This window comes from Chelonia mydas, chromosome 3 (genome assembly GCF_015237465.2).
Source record: "Chelonia mydas isolate rCheMyd1 chromosome 3, rCheMyd1.pri.v2, whole genome shotgun sequence".
In the NCBI taxonomy this organism is placed as follows: Eukaryota; Metazoa; Chordata; order Testudines; family Cheloniidae; genus Chelonia; species Chelonia mydas.
Window position 1 is genome coordinate 156,396,667 of NC_057851.1, and position 18,093 is coordinate 156,414,759.

The 18,093-nt window shown below is 47.8% G+C and overlaps 1 protein-coding gene and 1 long non-coding RNA gene across 3 annotated transcripts; both read right to left on the minus strand.

Annotated features, from left to right (window-relative positions):
* Window positions 1–8,196: 8,196 nt before the first annotated feature.
* Window positions 8,197–12,771, minus strand: HLX (H2.0 like homeobox). 2 transcript variants are annotated; one of them, XM_037895686.2, is made up of 4 exons: window positions 11,930–12,770; window positions 11,181–11,360; window positions 10,491–10,675; window positions 8,197–9,111 (listed from the first exon to the last, which is right to left on the minus strand). In XM_037895686.2, the coding sequence occupies exons 1-4, from the start codon at window positions 12,474–12,476 to the stop codon at window positions 8,764–8,766; spliced, it is 1,260 nt and encodes a 419-aa protein (XP_037751614.1). In that variant the 5' UTR covers window positions 12,477–12,770; the 3' UTR covers window positions 8,197–8,763. The 2 variants fall into 2 exon arrangements, with proteins under 2 accessions (XP_037751614.1, XP_037751615.1); XM_037895687.2 differs by lacking the exon at window positions 11,181–11,360 and having other exon boundaries at window positions 11,930–12,771.
* Window positions 12,772–13,265: 494 nt separating this feature from the next.
* On the minus strand, window positions 13,266–17,890 carry LOC122465180. Its single transcript, XR_006289821.1, has 3 exons — window positions 17,665–17,890; window positions 16,039–16,547; window positions 13,266–15,303 (listed from the first exon to the last, which is right to left on the minus strand). It is a non-coding gene; the product is annotated as an uncharacterized LOC122465180 (long non-coding RNA).
* Between the last annotated feature and the right edge of the window lie 203 nt (window positions 17,891–18,093).

The window sequence follows — 18,093 nt, forward strand, 5'->3', positions numbered from 1 at the left end:
ACGGTTCTTGCTCCCAGCACCACACCCCGTTTAGGGGGAGGAAGGAGAACCAGACTGCAAGGGCTAAGCGCGGCCCGGCTCACGCGTGACTTGGGTCATTTCTAAGAGTGGAGTGGGAAGGAAAACAAAAGAAAAGAAATCAAAGAAGAGAAGGAGGGGGAGTGCCACGGAAAGGACACCCTGGACTGATGTAGCTTCAGCGGTGACGCTGTCATGGGCTTTCCCCAAGACACTATTCCGGCTTTTTCTGGACATGGGAAAAGACTGATCCAACCAAGGAAGGGACGGAGCAAAGGGCACCGGCAAGTCATTCAGCGTAGCTCTCCCCTAGAGAGCGTGAAACAGCCCTACCCGCAAACCCCATCCACGCCCACACCATCCCCCTGGCTGCTGCGTCCTCGACCGCAAGGCCTTTCTTGGCAGCCATTGCGGCCCGCAGTACCTGTGCCGACGGGCCTCAGCCACGCGTTCCTCCAGCTTCCCAAACCCCCGCTCAATTCCTGGGCAGCGATGGGTCTAATCGCTTTCCAGCGTTTATAAAAATAGCGCTTTGTCTCTTGCCCCAAACGCCGCGGGAACTAAGCGCTCTGCGCAATTTTACACCCAAGGCTGCTGTTGCGGCAGGTGAAAAAGCAACGGAACCCTCTGTGCCTTGGTGTGATGTGACCGGCGGTGGGCACACGCTCTCCGTGTTTAAATTTAGGGGAAATAAATCATGTCGATACAAATATTATGATGTGTTTCCAATGGAAAACTGGCAGATCCGGTTTCAGAGGCGAGGGAATTTTCTATGATCTGCAATGGAAACTGACTCTGTCGTAACTCAGAAAAATGGCATTCCTTAGATAGATAATGTTCCTGCAATCGAGAATGGAGCACTGCGGAAACTTCCCTCGCTAGTAAGGTTCTTGCAGAATTACCCAGATGAAAACGATTTAAATGGACCAGCAATAGCTCTTTATCCTTTACAACTACCAGGCCACACAATTCCCATTTCCCTCCACATATTTCATGGCGATTTCAAAATGCTCAGGCGACTTGGGGGTTGTTATATTGAGATTTTTCCAACCCCGGTTTCATGGCCCTCGGGGGACAGTCCTGGAACCAGATCGAGCTCTGAAACCTTTCCCTCCCCATGGGCCACCACGTTGTTGTTGTTGTTTTTTAAGGCGAATTCCCCCAGGAAGTCAAGCATCGCGACTTAGCCAGCGATGCGGAGGCCCACCCAGTGCACGCATGAACACCGCTTCTCAGCATTTAAACCCCGCTCTTTAAAGAGATCCGTGTCACCTGCTCCATCCGTTGATTTGCCTGGACGGGGGCTTTGCACTAGCGGGAGGCTTTACAATCCATTTTGTTTGTTTCAATAAAAAGTGAGCTGGCAACGTACGGAGACCAGGGGGAGGGATAGCTCAGTGGTTTGAGCATTGGCCTGCTAAACCCAAGGTTCTGAATTCAATCCTTGAGGGGGCCATTTAGGGATCTGGGGCAAAAAATGGGGATTGGTCCTGCTTTGAGCAGGGGGTTGGACTAGATGACCTCCTGCGGTCCCTTCCAACCCTGATCTATGATTCTATGACTGAAAGCCTGGGCCAGCTAGGGGGAAATGGGCGAGGATGGGAAAGTGGCAATCACAGGCATAGGGAGCCAGAGGGCACCTAATTAGCACACGCTCACATTGGCAAGGGCCAGTTTGAGGTTCTTTGCACCAGCAGCCATTGGCCTCCAAGCTATCACGCTGCCTCGGAGACCATTCACTGCGCGCCCCGGTGTGTTTGTGCCCGTGGCATAGCTCAGTGCTTCGGGGTGCAATTCCCATCAACGAATGGCACCAGCGGGAAAAGTCTCCCTCCACAGCTCCTGCAGTATAATTTGGCAACTTTCCTAAAATACCAATTAGCCCAGGCTAAACCCATTAAGGCAGCGGCGGTTCTCTGGTTTCAGCCAGGTGGTGTAGATCAGAGCTCTTGGAGCTGCAACAGGAATCCTTTCCCTCCAGCCAGGACCTCACAGCAAACTTTTACATCCATAATACGCTTAATGGAGCTCATTAGGCTGGGAGTCCCAGGCTTTAGGGGCAAGGAAACTTCCTATCCTCTGTGTGTGTGCGTGTGTCCCACTGCACCACAGTGCTCGGGATTGTTTAGAGAGAAGGGCACTTTCCATGTTTGTTGATAGCCAGGCGGGGGAGAGGGGGTGGACCCATCACTCAAACGGGGGAGAGGTCCTGTCAATCCAGGATGGCTTCCAGTGACGCTTTGTTTGGAAGACCTTAGGCATGGTTGTCCCGAGAGTTGCTCGAGGCGAGTTTGAGCGCATGTGCTCTCGGGTATCCCCCTTCTCTCTCAACCCCAAAGAGCAGGAGGAGCTGCTATTTAGCGATATCAGCTGGGAAGTTCTCCAACTCTCCACGGTACTTGGGCTATCTAATTGGTTTTCACTTTAATTACACCAGCAGATTCATTTACCGGCCAGTGATTCCTTAAGACAAATGAGATCATAACAAACCCCCTAGGCTATTTAAAGCAATTAGTGAGTGAAGCATGGACTGATAATCACTCTCCTTTAACGAAATAGTGTGTTTGTGATTGTATTGATCTAAATTGCCATTGCCTGGTGAATTTACCTTCGCCTAGCCACCGGGCATTCGTCTCTTCCAAAGGTTGCTACAGACTGTCTTCCCAACCTCGTGTTCAACAAGAATGTATTTCAAATGGTCTCTGGGCGCCTTTATTCCTATGAATCTGCTCCTTTCTTCCCCCCAAAGCTTTAGATGCCTTATTTTTAAAGGTAAATATTTAGCAGGTTTCACAGTCCAGGGATCTGCTGTTGCAATCTTATAAAAAAGCATCAAAATGTGATCCCCGAGGACGGGAGATGGAAGAAAATATTTCATTCTACCAACAAAAAACAGAAAGAAAAAAAAGTCAAAGTAAGGCTAGACTTGCCGAGGTGAACCAGGACATTTAGCTATTGGAGGTGAAGTATGAAAAGAGACTTCAGACTTCTTTTCTAGGAGTCTGTCCAGGTCCACAGTCGAGAATACACATAGCAAACGTTGTGCCTGAATTATGGCTGAGGGTTTGCTTTATTTGAGTTCAGTGATGTTTATTTAAGAAAGTGAATAAAGGTTTTGTGTAAACAGCCATTATTTCTGATGAGCGCGCCACAGCAATAAGGGGGGGGGGGGTGTTTTTTGTTTTCGGATTATTTTTTAAGCAAAGTTTGTGGCAAAAGTTGACATTTCGGAGATTGCAATTTGTCTTATGGACGCCAGCCAGTCCCGAAGCATAAACTATAAGGAAGATTGTGTGGGCGGGCGTGTGAAATAGGGATTCCGAACCAAGTCAAGTTTGAAAACAATTCTGTAAACTTAAGCCTCATCTCAAAATACGTATTTGCTCAGAAACGTTGGCTTATTCCACTGAACGAACTAGGGATGTGAACTCCACGTTTATTCAGGTTTCTATGCACTTTCTCATTTTTCCTAATTTTTAACATGGACAGCTTTTTGATAAACGCAGAGGGAAGAAATAGAATTTGATCAAGAGCTTGTGTGTGTGTTATTCATGCTAAGATACGTAGATTTTGTTGCAATTTCTCTTGCAGTAACGTCTGTTTCATAACATGAATATCTTCTAATCTCCACGATTTCAATATATTTCTGGTATAAAATGTGCCTGTTTGGAAAATGTGTATTATGTCAGAGGCTGGTTTGCATTTCAGCGGTTTTTTGGCTATTGCGAGATTACTTGTGCGTAATTGTCCAGGAGGACTAGAATCCTATGGAAAACCTCCATGTAATGTGGTTAAATATCAGACTGTCAAAAACATATCCCTATTAGTAAACTACTCGTGAAAAGTAGCCCTGCTCGGTGCCTGGGTAGAGAGAGAGAGACCCAGATTGGGTTTTGTTATTATTTATTCTGAGGAAAGTTGCCATGATCAAATGAACTAGCAGGAAAAGGCCCCACCGTTTATTATTAATTTCTCCCCCCCCCCCCCCCCCCCATGAAAACTGAAGAGGAGGAAAGGAAATATCTTTTCTCTCTGTCTCTTCGGTGTAATTGATAAAGTCCCCGTGGCTGTTTCTCATGAAATGCTCCATCTAACTGTGACAGAGCGTCTCACACACCCAAGTCTACACAATCAATGGAAAATTACAAGATACTGTGCGATCTATTCCTAATGGTAAAGAGAGAAAAGGAGCCTCGATGAAGTGCTGATGGCGTTTAAACGCGCAGTTGTGCCATTGAGAAGAACCAGAGGTGTAGTTTTGAAGAGGACAGCCATTTCTAAAAGGAAATATACATTACCGTTTCTCTCTTTAAACTGGGGGCTAGCAGGTCGACTATCTGCTTCAAAGAAATTCAGATAGACTATACAAAAGATCTGCTTGAATAAAATCTTGTCGTGCTGGTACAATGTATTCAACGTGCTTGGAACTGACAGCAAAAAGATTACAAAACCACATTCACTAACTCCTTCAGGGGTGAAAAGCTAGATCATGTAGCAGAAACTATTTGAGGGACTATGGTCTCTGGTGTTAAAGATTTTCGAGGAATTGGCAACTGGGAGAGCTTGATTTTTCATTTTCAATTAAAAATAAATCAATCAAAATTCTTTACTGTCAGACGAATCATCCTTAAAATATTTTATATAAGCATGTACTTCTTATTAGGTTAAATAGTATATACTGGCAGGTCTGGGTAGAATCACAACAGTATCCTAATAGAACAATATTTTATGTTTATCTACCAGACTGGAGAAGAGAGAAAAACCGTTAAATATCTTTCCATAAAGCTCTCTACCTTTTTACATTTTAAGGAAACCGGGTTTCCCCACGACCACCCCCACCACCCGTCAGGTAGCATTTAATGGAGAATCCATTATGGGGGGATTTTTTTTTTCTGATGTGGAAACCCACTCCGCGATTTTAAAGCAAAACAAAGCACTGGACAAATAAACGAAATGCACAAACTAAGCCTAGCGAGGGGAGCTAAGACTGCAACCTGACTTCTTCCCCTTGCTAAATATTTCCCCAGCAGTAGGCATACAGCTGGCCTCTGAAACTTTATCCCCAAGGTGTACAGGAAGTGTACCAATGTTAAACATTCGGGGGGAATTAAACTCCAATGTTTTCATGGCACCTTTCGTATGGGTGCATCAGGAATTCTACACAGGAGTGTTCCTTCTCGATCTGATCACTTTTCTCGGTCAGCCTGTTTGTTCCTCTTTTAAGATAACTATTTTTAAAAACGTTCTGGCCACACGGTAAGCTACGGCTCTGTGAAAATTCTCTTTTTCTCTCTCAACCTATCCATCTACGAAGGGAGTTCCTGCTCGCTACTACTTATAAACGGATTCTGGCTTGTGTATTCTGTTGTTTCAAAAGTCACCCACGCCACCTTTAAGGTGTAATATGTAAAGTCACATTTATAAAAGAATCGGATTTTAAGCTTTCAAGCAAGAGGAGAGGATAATATTTATATACACACTTTTTCAAAAATCACGTAGCCTTTCATTTCCTCTCTCTAATTTATTTGGTAACGATCGTCCAAATATTTGATAAAATCCACCTTGATGTTTTAACAACCTTGTTCAAGCTTGATTGCTTTTTATAGAATAAACAAAAACAAAGAAGTGGTTATCTGTGAGCGGCATGATGTAGGTTTGCTGAGAATAAAAACAGAGATTGTCTTAACAGTTTGCTGGCTAGCTGTGTATCATTTATAGTTATAAACTCGTTACTTTCAAATTAACTCCGATCTAACATATGCTGAGGAGCTATATAAATAACTCGCATGCTATTTCCCGGTATTTGAAGCATAGTTTTGCTCACAAATAAATATATTTATGTAGGTGGGTTTCAGACAGACGCACAGAACATCGTAGGAGGGATTTTTCTCCTAAATATGCTATATGCAGCAAAAAGTCAGGCCGGGAAGACCTCACAAAACATTTATTCGCTACAGATTTTCTTTAGGCCTGGCAAATATGAAATTGCAAGCTGTACAAAAAATGGTTTGACCCAAAAAGAAAAACATGGCCTGAGCTTACTTGGACTTGCATGGGAATAAAATAGTTCGTTAGGTTCCGTATATAGCAAAGGTCCAGAAGTATCCATGTTGCTTTAAAAGCTTTTTTCCACCTACCTACCTAATTATTTTAGCAAGGGTAGAACAGATGGGGCCTGGTTACTGCAGGAACGGGCAAGACTCCCATTGACTTCAGTGGGGAGTATGTTCGGGCCCGAGCATTTCCCAGCTATAGTTAGTTCCTTGCTGTAGGGTGATCATGCAAACCGGCTGTACGCATTCGATTTCTCCTGGGCCCTGACTAAAAATCCTTTGAAGAGAATGGCGAAACGTCAGGAGGAATAAAAGAAACAGGTTGGAAAATCTGAGATTTGGGACAGTTTCGGAGATGGAGATTCTCGTTCCCTCCTTCCCGCTAAGGAATAAGTTCCTCGTTTGCTAGAATTCGTTTTCCACCCTTGACACTCTGTGAACACCACCTGGCCTGTAACAGTCGCTGTGCCTAGAAGGGATGAGAACGCTGCTACCACTTTATTATCTGGATGGGTTTATTTCTTGCTATTTTTGTGTGAAATTATTGAAAGCCCTTCCCGATCTGTTCTATTTCTTCAGTTCGTTTTTCTCTGCTGGGGCAAAACAACGAAAATCTCTGTTTGCTTAAGATTTTCGCCTGGAGAAGGGACAAAGTGTTTGACCCCCTGAGCTCCATCTGAGTGCCATCTCCAGATCACCAGCGGGCACTGATCGCTTTTCAGCTCTCCATCTTAAATAGGTGAGCCAAGGCACCTTGCGGTTGGATTCCGCCTCCCGCACTGGTTGGAAGGCCAACGACTTCAGTCGCCTACTTCCTGGGGGTGAGATCAGAACTAGGCCCCATCCTCCAGTATCTGCTACACCCGGGCAGTCTGACAATAGAAGTCACTGCTAAGCTTAGACTGTGCTTGGGGCCCTAGTGCCATCTCAGTGGGAAATGAGTATGGTCCCTCCCTAGTCCTGATTGCTGCTTGACTCGCCATTTGGGTAAGGGGGAGCGGATGTCAGGGTACCTCGCTGAACAGCCAGCCTCAGTGTTCCCTCGCAGTGATGAGGCTTTGGGAAGGGGGAGATTTTGGGGCCCCATTCCCCCTTTCAAAGAGAGAGATGGTGCGGTAGATGAACCGAGAGGGCTAACTGGAGCCAGCTGATCTCAGCCTGGCCCCTGCCTGGAAATGGACAGAGAAGCGCGGTCCATGCACCTCATGTAACAGAAAGGAGAAGTCCATGACAGCCCCCAGCCCGACGCCATTCAGTGCTTTCCACTCAGACTAAGGGAGAGAATGTAGCACGCACCCATTCCAGACATTCCCCCCCCCCCCACCCCATCCACATCCAGGCTCGTCCCAGTGCACAGGCCAGAGACTCTTGCTGATAAGAAACCCAGAAAGGAAACAGCCTTTTGCCACATTAAGGGGGGCACGATCCAGTTTCCAGTGGAGTGTTCACCGCTGACTTTAATGAGATCAGCGTAAAATACCCCTAATCCCAGCGGTTTTTATGTCACACCCTTCTGGCCCTTCATATCTGTAAAAGAGCTACCCCTTAAACAAAACTCCCATGGACTTCAAACGGGACAGCGAGGGGTTCATCCAGGCTCTGAACAGCGTCAGAGTAGCCTCGGTTGGCTATTCAGACCCATCTGTGAATTGGATACAAAGTATCAATAAAATGCATACATTTTACAGTTTAGAAACAAAACAAGCCCCAAGCAAGCCACATCCTGTTCCTGGGTGCTTTGTAGCATTAACCTTTCCATATATCCTCACACACACGATTGGAAGGAAATACAATTTGGTTGCTGGTCTAAGCTCTGATTAAATTATGCATAATATATGCCATGTAATATAGGTTCATCTAGGCAGGGCTTGTGGCTCAATCAGACCTCAGATTTTAAAAAAATCATTTTTTAAAAAAATCTACGATCCTAATTAGTAAAATTCTCATCTACACAGCTGGAAAATTAATCCGAACCTTTCAATCGGATTCATCTACCTAAATAGTGAAGGTATTTGGTGTCTTTAGTATTATGAAATGATGAGTGGACCGTGGCGTCATTCAAACGCTCCCTCTAGCCAGTTGAACCGACCCAGCCAGCCCTGGTCCTGTAACAAACTAGACAGGGTTACAAACCATAGCAAACATTTTATTTACAGTATTTTTTTGTTCTCAGTGCAGTATTTCTTGGCCGGATTATACAAAGCAACACATGGCAATGGAGGAGGAGTGCGTTGGTAACATATTCACATTGTAAATTGTTTGATGGCGAGGTTGAAAGGTGGCAGTGGGGGGGGGGGCACGGGGGGGGGGAGATGGTGCAGAGCAGGCTCGGAGTCCCTCGCTTGGCTTAGACCGGAAACGCTCCTCCCGCGGAGCTGGTCAGGGCCGCGAGCCGAACCACCCGGGAAGTTTACAGCTTTCTAAGCGAGGGCTGCTCTGCCTTGGGTTGTCTAGCTCGCCCTGGTATGTACAACACAAGGGGTGGGCGCTTCAGGGTCGTCTCACCCCACAGCCGGGCAGCTCCCCTCCCTCCGTACCCCGTTGATCTCGGGGTTCTTCTGCAGGGGAGGGCCCGGGGGCTGCCCCGCCTGGGGCTTCTCCGGGAGCCCGGAGTCAGTGACATAAATTAGCAGTGGTCCTGTACAGCGAGTCTCTGGGCTCCGCAAAGCCGGGGGCTCCTCCTGCTCCCTCTCTATAGGCCGCCCAGCTGCGCCGGCGGCGGCTCGGGGCTCTCGGAGCCGGCCGGCGGGGGCGGTGCTGCAGGCAGGTCCGGGCCGCCGGAGGACTTGATGACACTGGTTTGGTGCAGGGCCGGCTCGGCGCCCTCAGTCCGTTCCGTGTCACTGGGGGTCATGTCCAGAGACTCCGGGTCGCTGCTCTCGCTCTCCGCTTCCGAGCGGCTGGGGCTCTGCTCCCGCTCCCCCTCGGCCGCGGGCAGCGAGCCGGGCTTCTCGGCAGGTTCCTTCTCCTTCTCCTTCTGGGCCTGGGCTTCCTTGGAGTGTCTCCATTTCATGCGCCTGTTCTGGAACCAGACCTTCACCTAAGGGTCACCAAGACACAACAGAGACCCACCCGAGATCAGTGGGCGGGCTGAGACACCCCAACCTCCGCTCCCCCCCCCACACACACTCCCCCGGTCCGCTGTCCCGCAGGGACATTCACCCGGTGCTCCCCGGGCACCCTCAAGCAGGATTTTGCTGGGGTCATTTTAAAAACGGGCATTCGCTGTTTCTTTTTTCATACTTCTGCATTTCGTCACCAATTTGTTCTGAGTGCTCCAGTTGTGGCACTGACCAGCAGTGGCATGGACAGATGTATCTAATTTTACTTCGCGTTATTCTAAAGCCCCCCCACACACACACACAAAATAGTTTATCTTTAAATACAATGCTATACCTACATCGACACTATACCTACTCTATCTGTAACATGCATGTAGTGTGTACAGACGATACAATATACCATCTATACTGTCCCCCGGGCGGTGGTGTGAATTCACAGATCTAGCCTCATATTTAAAATGTGTTGAGAAAGGAAATCAAGACAGCCCGATGTCCAGGGAAGATACTATTTTCGATGTGGATTTATAAATTGGAAAAGAGTCTGGTGTGAGCCCTGCTACCTCCATAACTGCATTTACAAAATGCTCAGAGTAACGATGCTGAGCTGGGATAAAATGAGGCAGCCAAAATGCCCTCATTCTCCTCCGACCGAAAAATATTCTAGCTTTGTATGATTTTTTTGTTGTTTGTTTGTGGTGTTTAAATACAAGCGGGTTTCTTCTTCTTCTTCTCCTTCTTCTTCTTCTTCTTCTTCGTCCAGGAAACCAAAGCTTGCTCAACAGACCGCAAGGTTATACAGATCTATGTACTGTGGGCCATCAGTAGTGGAATCATTACTTAGTGGCGTTTAATGATTCCGTTTAAAAGGGCGTTTTCACTTCCTCAGAACTAAGGATTTCATAATGCAGAAAGAGAGAATTAAAAAAAAAAAAGTGTGCTCTCTCGTTTATCTCCTTCGAGAAAAACCGCCTCCTACAGTGAATTGCACTTCAATAAAGTTCATAATTACCATCTCCCACGGCCTATTTGCTTTCTTGCTCCTACTTTTCTGCATTTGCCAAAACAAACGCAGAGGGCATGTTGACATAAATCTCTGGGCTATAAGGATTTTTCTCTGCTAGAAGATGCATACTTGAATACAAACACATGAATTTGCAGATTCACTGCAAAAACAGATTTATTAGCTGAACATATTCACCAGCATTCCATATGCTACATGCCCAGATTTTAAGATGACCCCATAACGCAGGGAAAGGAGAAGCGGGGGGGGGGGGGACACACAAATTAATCTACATTTGCCCGATCGGATTTAAGAGATGCGAGGAGAGGAAAACATAAAACCCAAAGAGGCTCTTACTTGGGCATCAGTCAGTCCCAGCATCGCTGCAAGTTGTTTTCTGTCCGGTTTCGTGACATATTTCTGAATTTCAAATCTTTTCTCTAAACCTTTCCTTTGTAGATTGGAAAACACAGCTCTGGACCAGGAACGTTTTCTTTTGTACGTTTGAGGCAGTGTGTCTTTGGTTAAAACTGCATAAGGACCTGTTGGTTTGAAAAGAGGGAGAGAGAGACAAACCGTGTTATTTGTATTTATGTATGAAAAGAAGTTTTAAATGCGTTTCAAATAATAGATGGACCGATGCCTGCAGGGAAGGCCCTATCGAGATCAGCTAAATGCCACCTAAATATTACAACTTCACATTTTCTCATTAATTTATTACATCTTTTTTAAAGTCAGGTATGTTTCTTTCCCCCCAGCTGTTACTTTCACTAACTAGCGTTATCATTTGTGATCAGTTTGTTAGACGTATTGTCCTCCCCACATGCAGCCCACCTCCAAGATTTTCATTGTAGATGAGATGTCAAAATGTGATCCTCACTAAAAAAAAGAAACTTCGGGTTCCAAGCATCCGCCAAATCTCTTTTGGGTCGAGCTCCTATGGCTCTATATAGATGCACTGAGGGCCACAATCAGCTGTCGAGATTGTCTAGGCCCTGTTGATAACTGATTTGTGCCAGGGATGGATTTAAGAGGGAGGGTTTGTACCTGGAAAAGTGTCTTGAAACTGGTGCTGAACTGAATTCCTTGAGTTTGTGTTTAAGGGACCCAGAATAGTAGAGGCCTCGTTAATGGGATCTAGAGACGCGAAGAACTGGCCGGCTGAAGGCTGCAAGGTGGGGAGATGAACCCCAGTTTGGCGGCTTGTAGTTAATAAGGAGGTCAGATCTGTGAGCACAGGAACAAGGAGAGCTCTGTTATATTGCAATATAAATCCACACACCTTGAAGCTTCTAATGAATTGATCTGATTCATCTAAAGTGTATGTGTGGGAGTTTGGACGGGAGGGGGGGGTGCAGTTGCTTTTCTACAGTCAGATACAATGAAGAGCGTGGGCAGTGGGGAAATCACACTTTCGAAGTGACATGGTAGGAACGTACAAGCCAGGGAACTTTAGGCAATGGTTTCCCTATGGAGGTGCAGTATTTTCCCCTCGCACCGGAGTTCCTTTAATAGATTTACTCGTTGTCAGCGTGTTTACACACCGCATGAGGAGCCTGATTGCAGGAAAAGCCTTCCACAATGTGATCTACCATCTGCGTACAATCTTTCGGGAGCTGAGAGCGATTGTTTTTAAAGCAGTGTAATCTCAACGACAGGCTTTTACAGTACACGGGACGGTAGATTAGTGTTAAAGGAAACTGCAGAAACATAAACACACTACATTGATAGTAGTGATTTTTTTAAAAGGTTAAGACTGGCTACAAACGGACAGCGAGAAAAGCTCAGATCTCTACCTCTCAGCGTGTTGCTTTCCTTGACTTTGGGGTCAAACTCCGCGGACAAAATGCGATCAATCCCAAATTTCAGATCTTTGCTGGAAGGAGCCGGCGCCGGGCCGTTGTGCGTTTGGTTCCCGTGCAGCCGGCCCGGAGTGGGGGTGCCGCCGCCGCTGGCGGCTCCCGGCGATCGGTGCTGGTGGTGGTGAGGGTACGCGGCGGAGAGCGGGGAGAGCCTAGCGGGGAAGCCGGCGGGGGTGTCCGGGGCCACCACCGGGGTGGGTCTGAGCGGCGAGCCGGCGGGGTGGAACGGAGCGTGGGGATGGACCGCTCCCAAGTGAGCGGCCAGGCCGGCGGCGGCGGAGGCTCCGGGCAGGCTCTCGGCCGCCGCCGCCTCCCCCGCCCCGGCGTGCAGGATGTCGGCGATGCAGAAGGAAGGCTTCTTCACCACGGCGTGATCCAGGGGGAAGCAGCCGCCCGCGCCCGGCCCGGACGCGGAGCAATACGCCGCGGACCACAGGCTGAAGTTCGAGGCGTAGAAAGGGGCCAGGCCGGCCGTGTACATCCTGGGGCCGGGGCGCTGGGCAGGACGAGGCTCCGCCGTCGGCTCTTTCCCCGCGGCCGGAGGGACCGTGCGGGCGGCTGCCCCCGCACTGGGGAGCGGCGGGGTCGCAGCCCGGGAGCTCAGCGCAAAGGTGCGGGCCGCCTTCGGTGCATCCGTAGCGAGCGGGAGAGTGGGGCCGCTCCTCTCCCTGCAGCGCGCCCGGCCACTCGGAGGGGGGGGGGGACCCACCCCAAACAAACCCCCTGCTCCCCGAAGCCAGCCCGCCTCCTCCCGCAATGGGCAGGGGCGCCGCTGTCAGCCGCTCGGCCGCTCATTGGGCAGCCGGCAGCCACTCAGGGCCGAGGGGTGGGGGCAGGCGGCGGCTGGCCACGCCGCGCCGCGCTTGCGGCGAGCCCCGGGGGAGCGAGCGCTGCACTTGTAGCTCGCCCTGCCCCTCAGCCCGGCGCCGGGCCAGGGCTGAACTGAACTTTCCGCTCTGTGTACCTACCTCCCCTTCCCCGACCCCCCGCCCTAGCCCTCCTGAACGGGGCACTGGCCACGCCGCGGGACAGGCTGCCCGATCTCCCCTCTCCCTCCTCGGGGCTTCTTGGCAGGGCTGGGGGTGAATATTAATCCATCTACCAGCCTTATGTATGCCCCTTCCACCCCTGCGGGATCCTGAATGGGGGAGAAGAGGCAGCTACAGTGCCCAGCTGTCTGCTCCCGACGCTTCTCAAAGAAGGGAGTTGGAAAGTCTGCTGTGTCCCCTCCCCCCCTCCTTAAAACGGGGTAAGGAGCCGAAAACGCTTGTGTGTATAGAGCTGGCCTCTTCTCCCTCGCATCCTCCCTAAATTCTGCTCTATTATTCTTCACACAGGACTGTCAAGCTGTAACAGATTGACTTAGAGATATGCCTTAGTTACCAGTTATGATTGCAAAATGTTTCTCATTCAAACACACAGTCAAATCCTCCTCAACGAGAGCGAAAACCTGCCTTAAAATAGTTTCAAATTAAAGACGTGTCCTTCCAAACAAGTGAGACTTGGCCGGTCTGTAACAGAGTGTAGATTTAATCGTAAGTGCAGTGTAGGTACTTACGTGAACACTGCTCTGTTGGCTCTGGGCTTCGTATAACTAATAGCGACAGGTCTCGGAGACAATGGTACTAACTTCATTTTGACTGCATGCTTTGGTCAAGAATGTGCTTACACTTTTCTGTTTGCTTTGTAAATTCACCGTAAAGATTCGGTGAGTATTTTGTAAGTACAGCAAACCAAATAAAACAAATGTTTAGGAGAGGGAAAATAAATAACTACATTTTCTTCAGGGCTTTACTAACGAGGTTTCAACGCAACTGATGTATTGTTTAATATCCAAATCTCCACCTGGGGGAAGAGATTTTATTTTTTTACAGTATCTTCACAGACAAGGAATTTTTAACAGTTCTTATGCATTTAATTTTCAGCAGCCAGGTTGGTTGGTTGGTTGTTCGTTTTAAAAAATTCAAATCGTTTGCAAAATTCCGAGAGTTTTCGGTGAAAAGCAAGAAATTCAAACATTTTCTCTTTCTTTCTTCACGTCTGAAACTCCAGTGTAGTAGTGAAAAAAATGAAATCACCTGTAACCTTAGATTGTTGTATTTCTCAGCCAAGTGCCAACATAAATAGCTTATGTGAATTCCTTTACGCATACACACCTCGTTATAGAAGACATCTCAGCGTTTATTTTAATGAGGCTAAGCAGAGTAATAGAAACATGATGAATTGTAAAGATATATCCGGAAACTAAGGGTATTTGGGGAACGGAAAATTAGATTTCAACATTTCCTATTTTTTAAAATGTAAAGATTTGCCTGGTAGAGGCAAAATCCCCATCCATGTCTCCTTGTCAGATGCCCTTAAAGCAAGTCTGTTAATTTCAGCCAGACGAAAAAATGTTGTCAGTCTGTTTTAGAAAAGGATAAGGTGTGTTTCTCCAGTAGGATCCCAGCCATGCACATGACAGTGTCTCGTAAAAAGTTCTCCGTTCATCTCACGGCTGCTCGACCTACTTTAGAGCAAGCGGCAGAGAACGGGGGTTTTCTTTTCTGGACACAATTACTTTTTGCCACTTGGTAATGTTTCCCTTTGATTCTGGTCTACAGATAGGGCACTTTATCAAGAAGCATAGTCATAAAATGACAATGTTCATTTCTAAATGAACTAATCTGGGAGGGAGGGGAGAATCCTGGGAAACCTGTTCATTGAAAGATCTGTTCAAAGCGAAATATCCCAAGGCAACTTTACGACAGAGCTGCAGTTCTAATATTTATCAAACACACACATTTAGCAAACGTTTAGCATGAAAGTCCTTGGATTCGAATGGCAAAGGTTGTGTTTTATTACTGTGACCCGCGACCAAGTGCCGAATATGTACGATCAGAACCACGGTTGGGCTTTAAGAGTGGCAAAAAGTAAGCGTCTAGGAAGGAGAAACCCTTTCTCTCCCCATGCGAACTAGGGGGTGCAGCTCTGAGGTGAACAGAGAACAACACTTCTAAGAGGTCTCTTCATACCTGGGCATTGTTTGGAAGTGTAACAGGAGGTACAGTTGTTTTTTCTTTTCTAAAATGCATTGGTCTGGCTGGCAGCCGCACTCCATGATAATGGGTCGATGCTTCTCTCTAGAACTAACTCAGACATGAGGTTAAGAGTCTGCAGTTTCTTTCACTTGACTTGGGGCCCGATCCCTCGCCGCCTCCATTGGTCTGGTTTCAGCCACTCATCTCAGCTTCCTCCCACCACTCCCTAATTTTGTTTCCCATCTCCCCTCCCTGGACGTCTGGAAGGCAGCGAGTATATTTAGAAACCTGGAATACCAAGAGAAGAGTGATCAGCCCCCAACTCAACCTGCTTTGTCTGTATTTTCCGTAGGGAGAGGAGGGGCCGGTGCGTGGGCTTTATCCTTTAAGGACAGAAATAACACGAAGGAACAGTCTAACCGCTTTGCAGCAAAACACTTGACCCTGGGCTGGGCCTTGTGCTGCACGGGTTGGGACGAGTGAGGCTTGCTCGGGGAAAGCAGGTGCAAAAATCCCCCTAGGACTCCATTCCAGAGTCAACAACCCGGCTGCCTCCTCCAAGGGGATAATCCTTTAGTCCAGTAACTAGGAGATCACCGGCCCAGCGGCCAAATTCCCTCCACCCACTAGAGACAAGAAGGCCCCTTTCCAGAATCAATAATCTCCCCCTTCTAGGAGTCGCACCCCCAGCCAGTAGCAATGACGGGGAGAGCCAAGTCTCCTGTGTGAGGGCAAGGAGCTACAGAGAAGATGATACCCCTCCCCTTTCCCCGGGACCACGATGCCTCGGTGCGAGGAGGCTCCTAACCCGAAGTATCAGCTCCCTTCTCTCATGGGGAGGGACTACGGCCGCCCCCTTTTGCTCTGGATCAACAAGACGCCTGGTCCTGGGGCAACCCTCCTCCCCTGGCTATGTTCAAGGAGCGCTCCTACCCAAGAATAACAGGCTCCCTACTCATAAAGCAGAACCTCCCCCTCCTAGGGAACCCGTCCCTGCTCAGGGGTAAGGAGACACGCACACACCCATGTCCTGGGGGGGGGGGGCACAACCCCTCCTTCTCTTGCATACGAGCAAGAAGGCTGCAGGAAGCTCAGGACTCACTGAAGTTCAGGTCATCTCCTGTTTTTGATAGGCTCCAACTCGGACTAAATGAGCGGATATGCCTGCGAGATTTGCACCAAAAATAGAAGCGGCGTTAGTATTTTCGGATACAGCAGAAATCCTTATTTCTTCCGGCGAAAAACTTTATAATGAGCGCGAGCACTTCCCTTTTCAATATTTGTGCAACTTTATCTCGACCAGCAAGTTGCTCTGGTGACGCAAATCCGCCCTTGTGTATTACAGCTACAGAACTAAATGCAAGGAAATCAATTCCCTTCTAGCAATGAAAACATAAATATACAGCGGCGACTTTCCCCTTTAATCTTGCTTTCCGAGGACACAAATGAACTAAGAAGGGACCTGCTCAGCCAGGATGCTGAGAACTTCTTTGAGGAACGAAGTCGTGAAAGACGTTTTTGAGGGTGACGGGCTGGGAAAAAGAAGTAATTAAAAATTAAATAATCCAAACTGCTCACGCCTCCCTTCCCCCTCCCCTAACAGCAAACAAGATAATTAACATAATGGCAACGGTGAGTCTATAAAATATGCACATAGTCTTCAATCCCTTTACATTAGACAAAAACAGATTAGATTGGGCAAAATTGCATTCGATTAAGGAGTAAGAGAGATGCAGATCTGTAGAAGTTTCTTGGAGTTAGAAGTCCTTCTACCCAGTGAATGCGTGGGTCTAGCAACATAGCTATACCTACATATCTGCGTACCCGTATGGATTATCCATCGATTTATGTGTGCTTCTTTCTACCCTCTCCAGTCAATGTGTACTATACGTTTACATTTCTTTATCTCCACACGCACGTATTTATTTCATGTTATATACATACCTGTGTGTGTAAAACTCTCTGATTCACACCCAAACACACACACACACACACACACACACAAATCCCGCTGTGGGCACCGTATAAGAATCTAGATAGATGGATCTTTCTAGCCAGTATCTCTGTCTCTCAGGATCTGGTATTCTAGTGTCCCCAAGAGGAAGGAAGAAGAGCATAAAGAAAGCAGGAAATATTATTACACCCAGGTAGTTTTGAAGAGAAGGAGAAATCGAATCAAGAAGGGAAAGAGTAGTGGCTGAGTGTGCAGTTATGTGCCACGTGCTTAACTTTCCCAGAGCTGCCGTACAGAAGTCACTCATTCGGTTTTCTGCAAGGGTCAGACAGACAGCGCAGGTCTGGGATGAGCTGGTTTGACAGTTGTGTCACTGCTATCAAAATAAAACTCGAAAACGCCAGGGCTTGTACCAAAGACCTGTTGGGGCGACTTTATTTTGGTCTCAAGAGCAGCAGCACCGTTACTAATATCTCTTCCAGCCCTGTGCCTTCATTTCATCCCATCCCCCCCAGTTCCTTTTTAGCGGTTCGATCACGGCCCATTGCCTCAGATTCCCCCCCCCCCTCTCTTTTAAGGTCACATTATTCCAACGCCACTCTCCCGCCCAGTCCCTGGAACAAAATGCATGGAAAAGCCTTAGTCACTCAGACACAACAATCTAGGGAAAAGGATGCAAGAGTGGCCCAGCTTACCAGAAACGTGCCAATGAAGTCAGGTGCAGCTGAGCGCAGTAGGAAACGTGACAAACTCATCGCGCCCTCTTATCCCACTACACCAAGCACTAATCCAGCTTGCTCGCAACGCCCATTCACTCCCATTGACTGCTGGGCGTTATACCAGGCAGTGTCGTCCGTCAGCACTAAGTAAGCCATCCTGGCATTTCTAGCACTATCTTCTGTGTGGGCATTTGATGCCAGTCACAAGAATAATCAGGAGCCAACACTGGTGATGGGGTAGTTTTTGTACGTGCAGTAATACATCCGCGTTGTGCTTTGAAAGCAGCTTCCTTTGTTACTGTTGTTTAGTAATAATGCATTTTACTAATACAAATAAATAGCTCTACTTGTTTGTCCGGGCAAGGGGGGGGGGGTCTCTTATCCCGTGCTTGTACAGCACTTGAC